This window comes from Aquarana catesbeiana, linkage group LG04, assembly GCF_042186555.1.
Source record: "Aquarana catesbeiana isolate 2022-GZ linkage group LG04, ASM4218655v1, whole genome shotgun sequence".
Taxonomy (NCBI): Eukaryota; Metazoa; Chordata; class Amphibia; order Anura; family Ranidae; genus Aquarana; species Aquarana catesbeiana.
The window spans coordinates 611,909,941-611,926,636 of NC_133327.1; the positions used below are offsets into that span (position 1 = coordinate 611,909,941).

Below are 16,696 nucleotides of genomic sequence, written 5' to 3' on the forward strand. Positions count from 1 at the left end.
TCTGAGGGGGAGGGGTCATTGAGGAGGGGGTACTGTCAGGGCTGGGCTCAGCCGTTCCTTCTCAAAACCAGCCGCTCAGCTGTCAGCTAATTGCCAGCTCCTATCTCTCCACAGTGACTCACCTGTTGATGATATCCTGCTCGTCAGTCCTGCCTACTTAAGCCGTCCAGTCCAGATGATCTCTGCCTTCGCCTTGGTCACATCTCTAGAGACGCTCTCCTGTTTTTCTGTTAAAGACTTGCTAGGCTGACATTCCTCCTTGCTGTTCTACTACGCTCATCTCTGGCTCCCTGACGTTTTGGCTTGTCTGATTATCCGTTCCGGTTCCTGAACTCTGGCTATGTTTTGACTATGTTTACTCTGTTTACTTTTTTTACTATTATGGGTACATACTAATCGACTGATTAATTAACTCACTCATTTATTCACTCATCTATGGCTACAGTCACAATATTATTATACTATAAGTCATTTCGAATAATGTTTTTCATTAAGATTATCTAGTATGTTCCTTTTCCATATTCCCATTTTTTCTTATACATAATATTTCTACTTCACTTCCCATTTTTAATTTTTTTTTCCAAATATCCCTCTTCCTGGTATTTTTTTTTCTCAATATACCTTATAGACCCTTATGAATTCTCCAAAACCGTTATTATCTTCCCATTTAAATAACAAGCCAACCTTTATTTGAATTACAGTCACAACTCATGTATACTCATTGCTGTAACCTTCTACCTATTGGTATAGTTATCACCCAGCTGCGACGTGTGCATGTGTATCACTGTTGCATCTAGTTCATTTTATGCATCCTTTTTTACAACAAGGTACACACACACACACAGGCATTTACCCACCTAAGACCTATTCCATCAAATGTTCTTTTATCCAAACCGACCGGTAACTTTATTTTTCATATATATATATATATATATATATATATATATATATATATATACTGTATGTGTATATTTTTATATATTACACATTTTAAATTATGTCTCTAAGTCGTACACTTGCTTTTTAACAATTACAGCATATAGCTTTTTAAATCATTATCTTCCCAGCTGACACCGCTAATTGCGGCTCAGAGTCGGTTAATTGTATCCTCTATATAAATGTTATGTGACTGTTAGAGGATCAGCTGATGAAGAAGGTGAGGCCGTGCCATCCAAACACGTTCTGATTGGCCAGACAGTGTGTGGGCGGCTCCCTAGTTTGACAGCCCTGGACCACTCCCACCCAGAGACACAGCTAATGTCTCCATGAGGCTTATCGAGGTTCCAGCTGCAGCTAACACACGGTGCTCATAGATCACTCAATAGAGACTTCCCGGCGGTTCTCCTGTGCTCCTGTGACACTGCATGTGGAAGCTCCCACCCGCTTTAGCACTCTGCAAGTGCTCCAACATTTTTCACGCAAGTTTTTAGTTTTATACTTGTATACTGAATATATTCCTTTTTTGGAAAATTATTTTTATTCACAGTTTTCAATACAAAAACAACAATAACATACACCCACAGAAACCCCCTCCCTCATCCCTACTGTGCAATGTTCAAGCATGACAGGCATTAAAATATAATCACAAGCTTTTCCGGCCTACTCAAGTCATTCTAACCACACATGCTTATATGAAATCTAAGGCAATGACCGCAGCCATCTGGTATCTATAAGACCTGTCTCATTTTTCCAATCAATGCATGTTCCCTTTCATATACATTTAGCCCATCATTTACCCAGTAACTCACACAGTATCATCAGAAGAAAGCCAGCTCTGCCATACCTTCTCGAATTTTTTTGGGCACCCTCTACTTAAGTAAGTGGCTTTATATAGGGGTAAGGCCTTATTTACTAAGCTTTTCCAGAAGGCTAAGGATGGAGCCTCAGGTTTTTTCCAGCATAAAAGGATGGCTTTGCGTGCATAAAACAGGGCAAGGGAAATCATAGTTCTTTGTGCCCTAAGAGGTGCTACCTCCTCCACCAGGCCCAGCATACATACTGATATTGTCATGGGAACAGGCAGCGAGGCCAGCCCTTGAATGACCCCGATAACCCCCGTCCAAAATATCTGTATTAATGGACAGTGCTAGAATACATGATCGAAATCTGCCCCTGCCGCTGTACAGTGCCAACAGGAGGCATCATCCAAACCATATATGCTGGCCAATCTCGCTGGTGTATAATATACTCTGTGAAGTATCTTGAATTGTATGTACCTGTCACGGGCTGACACCAAGACCTGAAAGGGGTGGTCCCACATATCGTCCCAGTCATCCCCTTGAAAATGAGCTCCATTTCTCTCTACATTTACTAAGTGCCGGAGGCCTTTCGAAAAACAACTCTTTATATGTTTCTGAAAGCGTCCCCCGCACAGATTCATCACAGAGCAACTGCTCTAAAGGTGAGGAATGAAGTATCACCGCGGCTGTGCCGAACTGTGCAACAAACGCATACCTCAGCTGTAAGTAGCGGAAAAAATACCAATTTGGTAGATCATGTCTATCCTTCAATTGATTAAAGAAGAGCAACTTCCCCTCCCCTATGATGTTCTTTAATTGTTTGATGCCAACTCTTGCCCATATTACTGGATCTGGAATTTCGCTGAAATGGGATAGCCTGGGGTTAAGCCACAATGGTGTGTCCGGCGACCAAGCTTCCGTATCCAATTGCATTAGCACCCCCGCCCTGTCCCACGCGCGAATAGTAAAGCGCATGGAGCCAGTCAGAGGCGCCGCCACCCGTGGTCCTCTGTACACTAAATAAGAAAGACTCTCATAAGATCCCAGTTAAGCTGCCTCTAGAACTGTCGCTGCATCTCCACTATCTCTTGCTAACCAACGTCTGGCAAACACCATCTGACCCGCAATAAAATACTTGAACATGTCAGGTAGTGCCAATCCTCCCTGTCCATATGGTTCTTGTAGTGTACGAAGGGCCACTCTAGGATGCCCCGAACTGCACAGAAATGAATTAAACAGGCTGCTTACGGGCCGGAAAAAGAGCAGGGGACCTAAATGGGGGTATTACGTAAAAAATAGAGGAACACTGGTAGTATCTTCATTTTAAGCAAGTTCACCCTACCAATTAGGGAGAGTGGTAGGTGTTTACAGGCCTCTAGTCGTGTTTTAGTCTTTGTAAGCAGTGGCATTAAGTTAAGTGTCAAGTAATCTGTAACTTTAGGGGACACCCGTATACCCAAATATTTCATTTCATGGACCCAGACGATAGGCACCAAGGTTGATGCCCGTGCCTGTGCTCCATCATCAATAGCCATGATACTGGACTTCTCCCAATTTACCCGCAGACCTGAAAAATTTGCAAATATGTTTAGTATCTCAAATACTGCCTCCAAGGATGGTCCTGGGTCCTCTAGGAAAAGGAGCATATCATCAGCGTATAAGGCCTTGCATTCTCTGATGCAGCCTACCTGAAGGGCTTTGACTTCTGTGGATGCTCTTAGAGCAATAGCTATCGGCTCTATGGCCAGAGCAAATAGAGCTGGGGAAAGTGGGCAGCCTTGCCGCATTCCCCTCCCCACCGAGAACTGTGCTGAAACTTGAGTGCCTATCTTAATTGTTGCCTTGGGTGAGCTGTATAGGAGCGAAATCCAAGTAAGGAACACTTCTCCAAACCCCATATGCCTTAACACAGTGGACATGTAATGCCAGTCCACTGAATCGAAGGCCTTAGCCATGTCCAAGGACACAATCACCCTGGCTCCAGAGTTGGTATGATCAATCTGTAGGTGCGCAAACAGCCTGCGGAGATTCGTATCGGTGGACTTCTGGGGTATAAACCCAGTTTGGTCTATGTCTACCAGTGTTGTTATTACCTTCGATAATCTCGTGGCCAATATTTTAGTAAGAATTTTAAGATCCTGATTGAGGAGAGCTATAGGTCTATACGAGAAGCAGCTCAGGGGATCCTTGCCCGGTTTGGGCAATAGGACCACCTGAGCTTCCATGAGAGAGTCTGGCAATGTCCTATGTTCTAAGCAGAAATTAAATAACTCCTTAAGTCTAGGTACAAGAGTCTGAAGATGTGACCTGTACCATTCAATGCAAAAACCATCCGGCCCTGGTGATTTGTGTGGTGGAAAAGACCTAATCGCAGTTTCTATTTCTTTTTCAGTGATCACTGCTTCCAGACTATTTTGATCTGACTCCGACAGTTTTGGTATAGATATGGAAGTAAGCAGTGATTCAAGATCCTGTTTATTATATGTCGGGATGGGGGAGTAGAGAGTACTGTAATAGTCTACAAAGATATACTGACCTCGCATACATGCCTTAAAGGCATCCCATACCACCGGCAGCGAGGCTGACTGTAAATTATCCTCCCAATAGCTGGTAAAAGTTGGTGCCACTTGGGAAGAAACGGATTCTACTTCCAACCAACCCCGGTTTAATCGCCATGCACCCCCTCTAACCTGCAGGGGTATCCCAATATGAACCTGTAGAGGAGTATGATCCGACAGGCTCCCGGCAATGTAATTAGCTCCCCTCACCAACTGCAACATGGGGGCATTCGCAAACGCCAGATCAATCCTGAATGAGGACTTATGGGTTTTGGACACATGTAAGTAACTTTTTGTGGTGGGATTTTTCCACCTCCATAACTCTGTGAGAGCAGCTGTCTCCGCCCATGCTGCCAATTCTACTGACGCCCCTCTCCTAGAGTTAGAGGAGTCCAGATCAGCATTCAATATAGCATTAAAATTGCCTGCCACAATGAGAGGCAAGTGCATGATGGGAGCCAACCTACCTAGCAAATCATATAGCACCTGAATTTGAAACGGTGGGGGGACATATACATTAGCTAGCACCATCCTACGCCCATGTATATCAGCCACGACAATTGGATAACGACCCCCTGGATCTGTGATAACATGGTGAACAGTGCAAGGGACCGTTTTGCTGATCAAAATCACTACGCCTCTGGCATACGTAGAATACATAGCATGTATTGCACGTTGAATCCAGGAGCGTCGCATACTGAATATATTCCTAAGCTGTTTAAAGGATTGGCTTGGCACTTCTCTCTCCTCCTTTTGCTTTTCTTTTGTTCACAGTGATCGGGTTCACCAGTCCACACCTGAAGCAGCCTTGCTCCCTTTAAAGCCTCCATTTAGAGACTTTTTTAGAGACTAATTTTTAGGGGTTCATCCCCCAGAACTTTCAATCCACTCACCATTCACATGGCTGCACCTTCATGTATCAGCTAGTATGTGTATGAAAGAGTGTGAGCTCCTTAAGGGCAGGGACTGATGTGAATGTATAATAAATATGTAAAGCGCTGTGTAAACTAGCGGTGCTATACAAGTACCTGTAATATTAATAATAGAAATATTTCACTGACTTTCAGGGTATATTTCTTGGGTAGCATTGGGGATGTTCAGACAAGCCAATCATTCTGTAGCTGACACTACATCTTTCCTATCAATCTTTATTATATTGTTTGTAGCATTCTATAATTAAGGGCTTGGTAATAGTATACTTACTGTTGTGCTGGAATACTCGAATAGTTGCTCCTGAAAGCCTGGCTCCTAGAATCAAAGATGCGTGATTTAACTCATCACTTAGAATAAGACATCCCTGCAAAAGAAGATATTATATTAGTTTGGCTTTGCAAAAGTCAGTTGGCAAAACATTTTTCTGTTTTTGCCAAACAATGTGTCAATTTAACATTTAAAGAATGGAAGACAGCCCAACATGGACGCTTGCAAATATGTCTTACTCTCGCAAGGAATCATTTGTGAATGTGTATATATAAAAATAGTGAAAATCGCAAATGTTTACTTTCATATAATGTGAAATGAGTGATTTTATTAGTGCTCCGGGACTGGCTTGCCCTAACGTTAGTCACAAACAAATTGCATACTTTCTTTAACACGTATAAAGAAATAATAATACTCATAATAACAAAATCAAAATACATGAAGGTGGACTGGACGAGGATGGGGAGCGATTTAACAAAAACATACAGTGCTATTTTAATTAACAGGACAAAAACCTCTGGCCTTCCAGTCAGCTTTGGTATCGCTAGTGGACATAAGTGGCTGTAGTTAACATCAGGATCCCACATGACCATCCATATAAATGATGTGCAATGTGTACAGTGAGCAATGTGTAAAATGTATGCAAATTTGGATGTGTTTTAAAATAACTTTTCTTTAGTTCTTAAAGTGGAATTAAACCCTTTTTTTGGGACTTGTACCTACAGGAAACCATATAAAAAGGCTTAACATATAAAATGATTACCTCAAAACATATAGAATAAAGGTGATCAGCAGCGCTTAAATAACGGCAAACAAAGTGCAAAGGATGAAATAGAAATTCAGTGACACAAATCCATATGATGCAAGTGCTAAAAAATGTCCATAGAAAAATCATCCAAAGGGTGAGAGAGTCATCACACTACACCATGTGTGTCTTGCAGCCTGCTCCCCATCAGTAATAAACTCACCAAAAAATATTGCCTTACACTCTCATGTTCGTCAGTAGTACATTACATTCATTAATTTCATTAATGAAACGTTCTTACAACAAGAAACATCTAGGCTAAATTGGCAGGTGCAGCAACAGTTTGGTGAGATCTCCAATCCAATCCTCGTAGAGCTCTGGTTGATATTTAAGCTGATTTTACTTATATATATTGTAAGTGCAATGTATGAAGGTTGTTTTTTTGAATAAACATTGGTGTGTTTGACGTTATCACACTAGTGGAGCCTTTTCTTTGTTATCTCTCCCCATGTGATTGCATCTAATTGTCCATTGTGTGTGGAGAGCAGCAGATCGTTGGCTTAACCCCTTGTGGGTAATGTATTACTGCTGAACATGAGAGTGTAAGGCAATATTTTTTGGTAAGTTTATTACTGACGGGAAGCGTCAGTTTAGAAGATATTCACACCGCATGCAGCCATCACTGATGCATGTGCTCTGAAGGGACGGCATACCCTTGCTGTCCCTTCAGAGCTCTGTGCCGTGGTCTGTGTCTCCTGCGCACATGCGCGGGAGTGACACCATCGCGGTGCGCCCAATTAGACGGCCAGAGGACGCGAACCCGGAAGGAAGACCAGGTGGAGATGGAAGTGCCTTCAGGACTGACAGCGCGCCATTGGAGGGCTTCATTCTAAGGTAATTATTTCATAATGTGCTAGTATGTGATGCATATAAGTACATTATGCTTTTACCTTGCAGGGTTTAAAAAAAATGAAAAATAAAAATTGGTCTGGTTTACTACCGCTAAAACTTACCTTTTACACTCACTGGATAATCTGTCCAGTTATCAAATTAGCTTGCCAAAACTAGTAGTATTGGTCAAAAAAAATCGAACATTCATCAGTACCATAGAGATTCAAATGGAAATGTTAAACAGCAATTTGGAAATAATTAATTCTTTAATTAATTTAGCTGTTCAGAACTAGTCAATTTTTGTATGTTTACTTTAATTAAAGTGTAGTAAGTACCTTGCCCACCAGTGCTGGAATATTTGTTGAATTTGTGGCAAAGCCCATGCTGAATACCATTGCTGCTTCTACATTGAGAAACTCCGCCACCAAATCCTCCACCTCTTGATGTTTAACCAAATACCCTGAAAAGGAAGATTGAAATTAGCACAAGATATTTGCCCTTATAAGAATACTGGGCTTACTTATAAAACTGTCTATAAACGTGTTTGTACCATGAGAAGGTAATGTGTTTTCAGTCTAAAGTAAGTTATTTGAAAAAACTTCCCAGTTAAAGGGCATTTAAGGCCCAAACTTGACTTGAAAGACCCTTTTGGACAGTATTTTATAAAAAGTTTTCTTATTACAGTACCAGTCTTATGAGATAAAAAAAAGAGTAGAGTGTAAAGCGTTGTAGTAGCTAATATGAAAATTCAACTTTAACTGGGTAACCAAATTTTATGCAAGATGTTATTAGTGTAGCCATGCCCCCATAGGAATCCCTGAATGTTGTGGTTCACCTGTCACCCTGCGCAGCCCGACATCCATCACTCAGAGACACACAACAGTCCATAAGCTTTGTTTTTTTTTTTGTTTTTTTATTGTGGGGATTGAACTTGGATGGGAATGGGAAATTGTGGGATGCCCAGGAATATTCAGCACAAGTTGCTCGGGACTTCTATACACACTCTAGTATATACACTCCAGTCTTTCCAGCTCAAACTCTTGCTTAAGACCTCTTATCCTTCACTCCTCCAACACTTTACTTTCTGCATACCGTTACTCCACCAGCATTTCACTTGCTGCAGACTGTTACTCCTCCAGCACTTCCCTTGCTGCAGACTGTTACTCCTCCAGACTGGCTAGCACTGCATGGTTAGGCCTGACAATAATTCCACCAGGCCTCAGTGAACTGTCCTTTGCAGGCAGGGATCTCGGGCCCCTGTGATGAAGAAATAGTTCAGGTGCTAACTGTCCTCTGCACAGCTACCAATCCCAGATACCTCTGTTCAGGCCTTGCCTGCCAGCCACACTGCAATTACCTCTTTCCACTGCCCTTCCCACAGCCCTCTCTTCTGGTTTTGCACCCATCTCAAACTGCAATCTTCCAGTTCCCTCAGGCATGCCTCCCCAGTCCTGCCGACTGTGTTCCACTCACCAGCTCTCCCGGCTGCGGCCAGTTGTCCTCCCAGGAGTCTCTTAGCAGTGTTCTCTCCTGCTGTCCACTCCTTGCTCTCTCATGTGCCTCTCCTTCCAGGATCTCTTCACTCCTCCTGGATACACCAAGTCCCGGCCCAGGGCCACCCCCCCCCAGACTGGGAAGCTCCCCGTGGGCCCCAACAGCCTCCACACTCTCTCGCTCCAGCTCTTCCACCCGACAACTCCTTCCAGGCTGGGCTGACCCTGGGTATTTAAGGAGGCGTGCCCCCTGCCAATCCAAGTTGGGGATTGGTCAAGGCTCCTTAGAATACCACAGCCAGCTCCACCTCTCCTCTCCTCCTCTCTTTCCAGCACCTTCTAGAAAGAAGAGGGAGGTGACAGTGATGCTACCTGTGAGTCACCCAGCCCTGCCCTGAGCCAATCCCAGCCCAGAAAGAAAACAAACCGGCCTAGCCACCAGTTAGGCCTGCCTAAATTTTCCTACTCTCCAGAAAAATCTTCACTCTAGCACCTACCTAACTAGAGGGTGCTACATTAGGTTATATTTAGAAAAGTCAAATTTAGTTTTAGGAAGTAAGTTAGGTCTCAACATTGATGCAACAGGCATTTCAGGGACATCTGGCTCCTGCACGGCAGTACTCACAGTTGCCAGGTCCTGGCCAGGCCACAAGCCATAGCAGACTCCTCTCCTCCTATGTCACATTTCTTTGCAGGGGAGTCACCAGGCTCGGACTCTACCCAGCCTTTCTGGGATAACTCCAGGCCCGCTCCGGCCTTCAGGGATGTCCGCGGCTGCAATGTGCGAAGCCCTGAATGCAGGTCCACTTGGCAGTATTGTGGATCCTGCTGGCTGGATGCAAGCCGGGTGAGCAGTTCGCCACAATGACCGCACTGAATCCAGGAACTGACCACTGCTATTGGTATCTGGCACTCTGGGCACAGCCGCTCCATCCCCTCGATCATCCCCCATGGATGCTCCAACCAGACACCAGTGTCAACAAGCATTCGCTCCTGCAGTTCAGGCAACCAGGTCAGTGCAGGTAGCATACGTCCACTCTCCGCCATCTTGCTCCTCTGCCTCGTGGTATCTGCTGCTAGCAGGGAATGCTTGGTCTTCTCTAGGGCGTGGCCCCGCCCCCTCGCTTCCAGACACGTTGGCGTCTGAAGAACTGATAGGCAGGCCCCTCCCTGAGCACGCTGTTGCAACCCCTTGTTGGCTAAACTGAATTTTGTAGGCATGCTATAATTAGCAGGACTTGTCCAGGCATGTTGCTTGGCACTGACTGTGCACAAGCAACCAGGAACAGATGACCACTGACCTCCCCGGTGGTTGCCGGTAGCAACAATAAAGTTTGTAACCCATACCTCACTGAAGGGAACACATTTAGCACAGTCCCACCCGCAGGCTTACCCCGATCACCCCGGGCAACAGTAGACAGTTCCAGGCACACTTTACTGTACAAAGCAGGAATTTGAAGCAATAGTTCAGAATGTCAGGCAATAGCAGATCGCTGGACATATTTGTAATCCATGTTAGGATGCCCAGCCATCGCAGATAGCTGGGCATATTTGTAATCCATTGGCACAGTCGCCCACCGTTGTTGCCATGGGTAACAGCACATGGTAAACAGTTCCTGAGTTGCAGGATTAGAATTTAGTACTAGTGTCCGCCCCAGCTGCAGTTGGGGCAACTGGGTGAGCAGGCAGCAATAAAGTTTACATGGACAACGGCACTTGTTACTATAGCACTGAATAGCAGGCAAAGCACATAAGTCCTTTCCCAAGTTTTAAATCCTCAACTGGTGGTGGAACAAAGCACAGTTCCCCGGCTCAATCAATCTTGGTTGCTAGGGGCAACGATTAGGAGGATAACTGTGAACAAGTGATCCTGGACGAGCCTCCAAATGTAGCCATGCCCCCATAGGGGTCGCTAAATGTTGTGGTTCACCTGACACCCTGCCCGGCCCGACATCCATCTCTCAGACACTCAGAGACATAGAACAGTCCATAAGCTTTGTTTTTTTTTTATTAAGGGGATAAAACTTGGATGGGAATAGGAAATGATGGGATGCCCAGGAATATTCAGCACAACTTGCTCGGGACATCTATACACACACTAGTAAATACACGCCAGTCTTCTCGCCAGCACAAACTCTTGCTTAAGACCTCTTATCCTTCACTCCTCCAACACTTCATTTGCTGCATACCGTTACTCCTCCAGCACTACCCTTGCTGCAGACTGTTACTCTTCCAGACTAGCTAGCACCACATAGTTAGGCCTGACAATAACTCTGCCAGGCCTCAGTGAACTGTCCTTTGCGGGCAGGGACATATACTAACTGTCTTCTGCACAGCTACCAATCCCAGATAGCTCTCTTCAGGCCTTGCCAGCCAGCCTGGTGGCAATGACCTCTTTCCACTGCCCTTCCCACAGCCCTCTCTTCTGGTTCTGCACCCATCTCAAACTGCAATGTCCCAGTTCTCTCAGGCATGCCTCTCCAGTCCTCCAGACTGTGCTCCACTCACCAGCCCTCCAAGCTGCGACCAGTTGTTCTCCCTGGAGACTCTTAGCAGTGTTCTCTCCTGCTGTCTTCTCCTTGCTCTCTCATGTGCCTCTCCTTCCAGGATCTCTTCACTCCTCCTGGATGCACCCGAGCCCTGGGCCAGGGTCACCCCCCCAGACTGGGGAGCTCCCTGTGGACCCGACAGCCTCCACACTCTCTCACCCAAGCTCTCCCACCCAACAACTCCTCCCAGGCTGGGCTGACCCTGAGTATTTAAGAACGCCTGCCAATCCAAGTTGGGGCTTGGTCAAGGCTCCTTAGAATACCCCAGGCAGCTCCACCTTTCCTCTCCTCCTCTCTTTCTAACACCTTCTAGAAAGAAGAGGGAGGTGACAGTGAGTCACCCTGCCCTGAGCCACTCCCAGCCCAGAATGAAAACAAACAGGCCTAGCCACCAACTAGGCCTGCCTAAATTTTCCTACTCTCCAGAAAAAACTTCAATCTAGCACCTACCTAAATAGAGGGTGCTGCATTAGGTTATATTTAGAAAAGTCAAATTTAGTTTTAGGAACTAAGTTAGGTCTCAACATTGTTGTTACCATATAGAGTTATTCACTGCAGTCAAACCAATACAGCATCAACAATTTTTTTATCGGAAAGTAAAAAGTCAGTAGATCAATGATGAAATCATTTTTGCAGTCTCTCTCATCATTTTTTGTTTTTTAGATTCACAGTACTGGGTAGTGCAGGAAATCCTGGTTGGCTAACAAAAACAAAAATAGTTTTACTGATTTTATTTCTGTCAATTTAAATTTAAAGAGACTGATAAAGCTGATTTGATGGAAATACAACGTATTTCAAACCATAGGCTCTTCTTTTTTTCCTGCCTTTTTATAACAGCCATTGCATACTGTAAAAAATAAAATCTATCACAAAGGAAACTACATTCTCACTAATGGTTTGCCAAAATGTTTTTATCTGTAAGTGGGGAATGTAATATTTTTCTGTGGGAATCTAATTGCACATATGAAACATTATCAATTACTGTATTTATGACTTTAGTTACAATCTGAATTTTCTAGCAGAAATGTTGAATTTAAATGGAAAAATATTTACAATGAAAAAAACTTTATTAGTAGGATTAGTACATTAACATAGGTAAATAATGAAAACAAAAGAAATTAGGACTTTAAAACTATTAACCAAATAAATGTTCAATACATTATACTTGTTTGTTTAAAGTATTATTATGTAACTAATAATATTTTATTGTATTTTTATTAGTATTTAGGAATTCACATTTTTCACAGTGTAAAAATTCATAAGTATTTTTTTTTCTTTATAAATAGGCCCCTGTGCTTTTGGGATAACAGTTAAATTTAACTTAGGGAAAAAAATAATGAGTACTCAAGTTTTGTTGCTGTCTATTACCTAGCTGCTGCTTGGAGAACCACAGTTTTCTATTTATTTTAGAAACCAAAATGTTTTTGGCTGTGCTAGACAACATATTATGCAGTAAGAAAACAATAGGTGAATGTTTAAAATGTATATAAAATACAAGCAATACATGATTGTATGAGTTTGTATTCTTTTTTTGAATTATATGGTATTGTACTTGTGAAATTTCCATTTTGTATACATAGTGTTGAAATTTATAGCTTTTTTTAAGATCAATGACTTTACAGCTCCTCTAATGAGAACACTTGGGATTTACCTGACTTTTGGTATGGTCTACTCCACCCCATGATGGTGCAAAATATAATTCAGGCCTTTCCTTGTGAGAGGTTTTTTCTTGTTTTCTTTATAGTGTTTATTCCAGCTTTGTAAATGTATTGTCATAATAAATTTCAGATTCAGTTTAAGACTTACACCACAGTAAAACATTGTGACCATCATTCTTACCCATTTCTTGCCTGCTACTACATACTCCAGCTCCATATGCCTGCAGGACCTCCTCTATTGCCACCAATGACTCTCTATCATTTTCTGCAAAGCCAAGATAGTTATATGATCCCATATTGATCACATCCTTAATGACTTTTCCAGTGTACCTAAAAAGCAAAAATATTTTATCCATTCAGTATTTTGTGTATGTTCATTTAACCATAAATAAAAGTGTACATAGATGTTTCTATTGTATGGCAGAACATGCCACTAGTCATTTGCTTGCAATTGTTAGGAGATAAATCTACTTTTGTGGAAAAAAAATATCAAATAAAAATAGCATTACAAATGCGACACAAGTCATACTGTAATTGAACCTTTAAATAAATGACCTTTTCTTTTCAATCTGCAGCTCTGTAATTTTCTGTAAAATCAAATGCAATATGGCAAGCTGGAGGTGTCCTGTACACAGATGGTGTACAAAACGCCCTTCTGAAATATAATTTCCTGCTTGTGTGATTAGCTTACTGATTTTCCCAGAAGTCTGCACTAAGATACAAGTCAGATTTTGGGCATCTCCTGCAACAAAAATGTCATTTTTGGTGAGATACTCCCAAAGGGAAATCACTTCTAAAGGGATGCAGACCTTGCCATTTTCCCCATTAGAATAGATCGCCGAGAATGGGATTGTTTTTTTTCTCAACAAAAGTGGACTTACTCTTTAAGGATATTATAAGAGGCCATACATATTCCACATGAAGCACATAAATGAGGCTGCAGTATTCCTCCATTTCCCTTTTAACCATCACCATAAGAAGTCTCTTTGGTTTCTGTCTTGATCCCATGGATATATCCTGCCTTCAGCTACTCCTAGAGTGAGATACTGTCCTTTCCAGACTGTAACACACATTTTTTTACACATGGGTAAGTTGGCACCCTAGCCAATGAGAATGGACCTTGGGCTAGCAAGGATCTTCTACTGGATATGGAACCGGCCGGTGGACAGTATTTAGCAAAACGCATAAGTGGGGCTTATAACCCAAATGAAGGAAGTCAAGCCTCCATAGTGAAGTGAAAAAGTGAAAGAAATTTAATCTCGGGCACTTTTCTTGACAAAGAATATAGAAGAAACAGTAGTAGGTGCTTTGTGGTGCTTGTATTTGCGCAATGTTTTTAGTTCCGGGTAGAGTAGAGGACAGGTTCATTTGGGACAGGTTCATGCTGTGTTGGTTGGCGTCTTTCCACCCCCCCCCCCCCCCATGTGTCCAGGCACACCTATATGTTTTTGTAAGCAAATTCGTGTTGTATACAATGTTGATACATTTTACATTGTCCATTTGCACTTATATAATGATAATTATTACATGACCCTTGTGCACAGGAACACTTAACTACAGGGCCTTGCATGCGTTGGATTAGGGTGAATTACATGTTTTATATTAATATATAAATGTACGTTTCTTTTTTCCATAAATTTTAAACTAATTTTGTAATAAATTTGTATGGTTTTAATCGTATCCAGTGCTGTTAAAGTCCATGTTTGTACTCAATTATTCTCCTCATTTTAATACTAAAAATCTCTGTAAAAATAAAAGTGACCATGCAATGGTGTGTAAAACTCCAAAGAGTCAGAACACAGTCCAAATGCACAGTCTTTATTAACACACAAGTATGGTCTCCTCTGCTGAAGCGTTTCTGACAAATTTGGCCTTATTTGTAGCTTTGACGGCTACAACTAGAGTCAGGATTGGCTGAGATACGTCAACGGGAGTAAATAAACGATCAAAAGGTTAATATGGCGCACAATGGAGGTAGCCAAGTACATATAACTAAAAATGGTGGGGGGAAGGGGGTGGGTTGGGGCTTCCTGAGAGGGGGAACTTGGTGGTGGTAGTTAATGTTTCACAACAAGTTCAGGTATTAGTCCATGTAAGGATAAAATAATGCTGAATAAATGGAAGGCAGCCAGTCTATAAAAGCTAAAAGAAGCTCTGGAACAATAAAAAAGAAAGAAGGCCGGCACCCTCTAAGTGCAGCATGTATGTTAAAAATATTTATTACAATAGATAAAAACACTCACATTTGATTTGCTAAAAACCAGCTTGTAAAGTAGTTTCATCCGCGTGCTCTCGGGGGATGTGGGTGTCACAGGCCAGTGGGGGGGTTCCTGGGATGTGAGTCCTGTGACCTGGGAGCTGTTCCGGTGGTGCCGAGGGTCCTCAGAGCCTCCGGGTGGCCAGGATGTCGGTCATGGATCCTCTGCGGAGCGCCGTGCTGACCTGCGTCTTCACTTCCGGGAGCAGGGTGAGGCGGGCGGTGCTTCGCGTTCGGAGCATCCTCCACGGAGGATCCATGACCGACATCCTGGCCGCCTGGAGGCTCTGAGGACCCTCGGCACCACCGGAACAGCTACCAGGACCCAGGTCACAGGACTCACATCCCAGGAACCCCCCCACTGGCCCGTGACACCCACATCCCCCGAGAGCACGCGGATGAAACTACTTTACATGCTGGTTTTTAGCAACTCAAATGTGAGTGTTTTTATCTATTGTAATAAATATTTTTAACATACATGCTGCACTTAGAGGGTGCCGTCCTTCTTTCTTTTTTATACGTCAACGGGAGACCTTTTCTTTTTTTTGATGTTTGTTGATAAAGACTGCATTTGGATTATATGTTGGCTTTTCTGAGACTTGCTCAGGTGAGCTGACCATGTGCTCTTTCATGTGACATTTCAATCTCAATACTAAGGTAACAATATACTACACAAATAGCATATGAATAACATGGTAGACCAAAAATTATAGCAACAGCAGAATGATGACCTGAACGTCCAGTTGTAGTCATCTGTCACTCGCTCTAATAGATCAAATTCAGCTCCTGGTACGCTGCTGACAGGTCGTTCGAATGCATCTAGAAGTCTTCTGTAAATATTTCTTGTGTAAAAATTTTCAAAATCTTGGTAGAGAGGCACAAAATCCTTTATTATGGAAGAATAATGGAATATGGTTTTACATATTATTTTACAGCCTTTTTTTTTTTTGCACAAATTCCTACAATGTATAAATTGTATTTGTCCTAAAGTGGTTCTAAAGCCTCAAGATTTTTTACCTTAATGCATTCCATACATTAAGGTAAAAAAACCTTCTGTGCTGCAGGAGCCCCCCAGCCCCCCCTATTTTTATCTGAGCCTGATCTGATCCAGCAACATGCACAAGAGCAGCAGTTCTCACTGCTGTCTTCCTCATCATTGGGCAGATTGATAGCAGCTGTAGCCATTGGCTCTCCCTGCTGTCAATCAAATGCTGTGATAGGGGCTTAGTCGCCCGGTCTGTGTCAATAGATGCAGACCTGGTGGCTCGGTAACGAGCACACTCGGGTGCACTCACACTTGCCAAAGAGGAGGGGACTGGAGTGCCAGTGGGGGACCCTAGAAAGGGAGGATCGGGGCTGCTCTGTACACAGAGCAGGTAAGTATAACATGTTTATTATTTTAGCTTTAAAAAAAACCCAAAAGTTTAATATCACATTCATGTCATGACTTTGCCCTATAAGACATTTGCCACATGTAACAGAATTATAAGTGGTTGATGAGTGTTACAAACAGACATGAATTTTCTCTGTTGCTTTTCCATCCAATAGCTATACGCGCAGAAAATGACTTTCTCTGGAAGTGCTACTTTTCACATTTACTGTGCAC

The 16,696-nt window shown here is 42.9% G+C and overlaps 1 protein-coding gene across 3 annotated transcripts in view; it reads right to left on the reverse strand.

Moving 5' to 3' along the window:
- LOC141140774 (serine palmitoyltransferase 3-like) overlaps positions 1 to 16,696 on the reverse strand; it is a 129,147-nt gene that overhangs the window by 59,932 nt on the left and 52,519 nt on the right. For all 3 annotated transcript variants that reach the window (XR_012243998.1, XM_073628261.1, XM_073628263.1), the window contains 4 exons: positions 15,822 to 15,976; positions 13,015 to 13,163; positions 7,469 to 7,593; positions 5,501 to 5,594 (listed from right to left, as the gene is read on the reverse strand). Coding sequence is in view for 2 of the 3 variants with exons in the window: in XM_073628261.1 (XP_073484362.1) it covers positions 5,501 to 5,594; positions 7,469 to 7,593; positions 13,015 to 13,163; positions 15,822 to 15,976 (523 nt within the window). In the remaining variant the exon portion in view is untranslated. The remainder of the gene's footprint in view (positions 1 to 5,500; positions 5,595 to 7,468; positions 7,594 to 13,014; positions 13,164 to 15,821; positions 15,977 to 16,696) is intronic.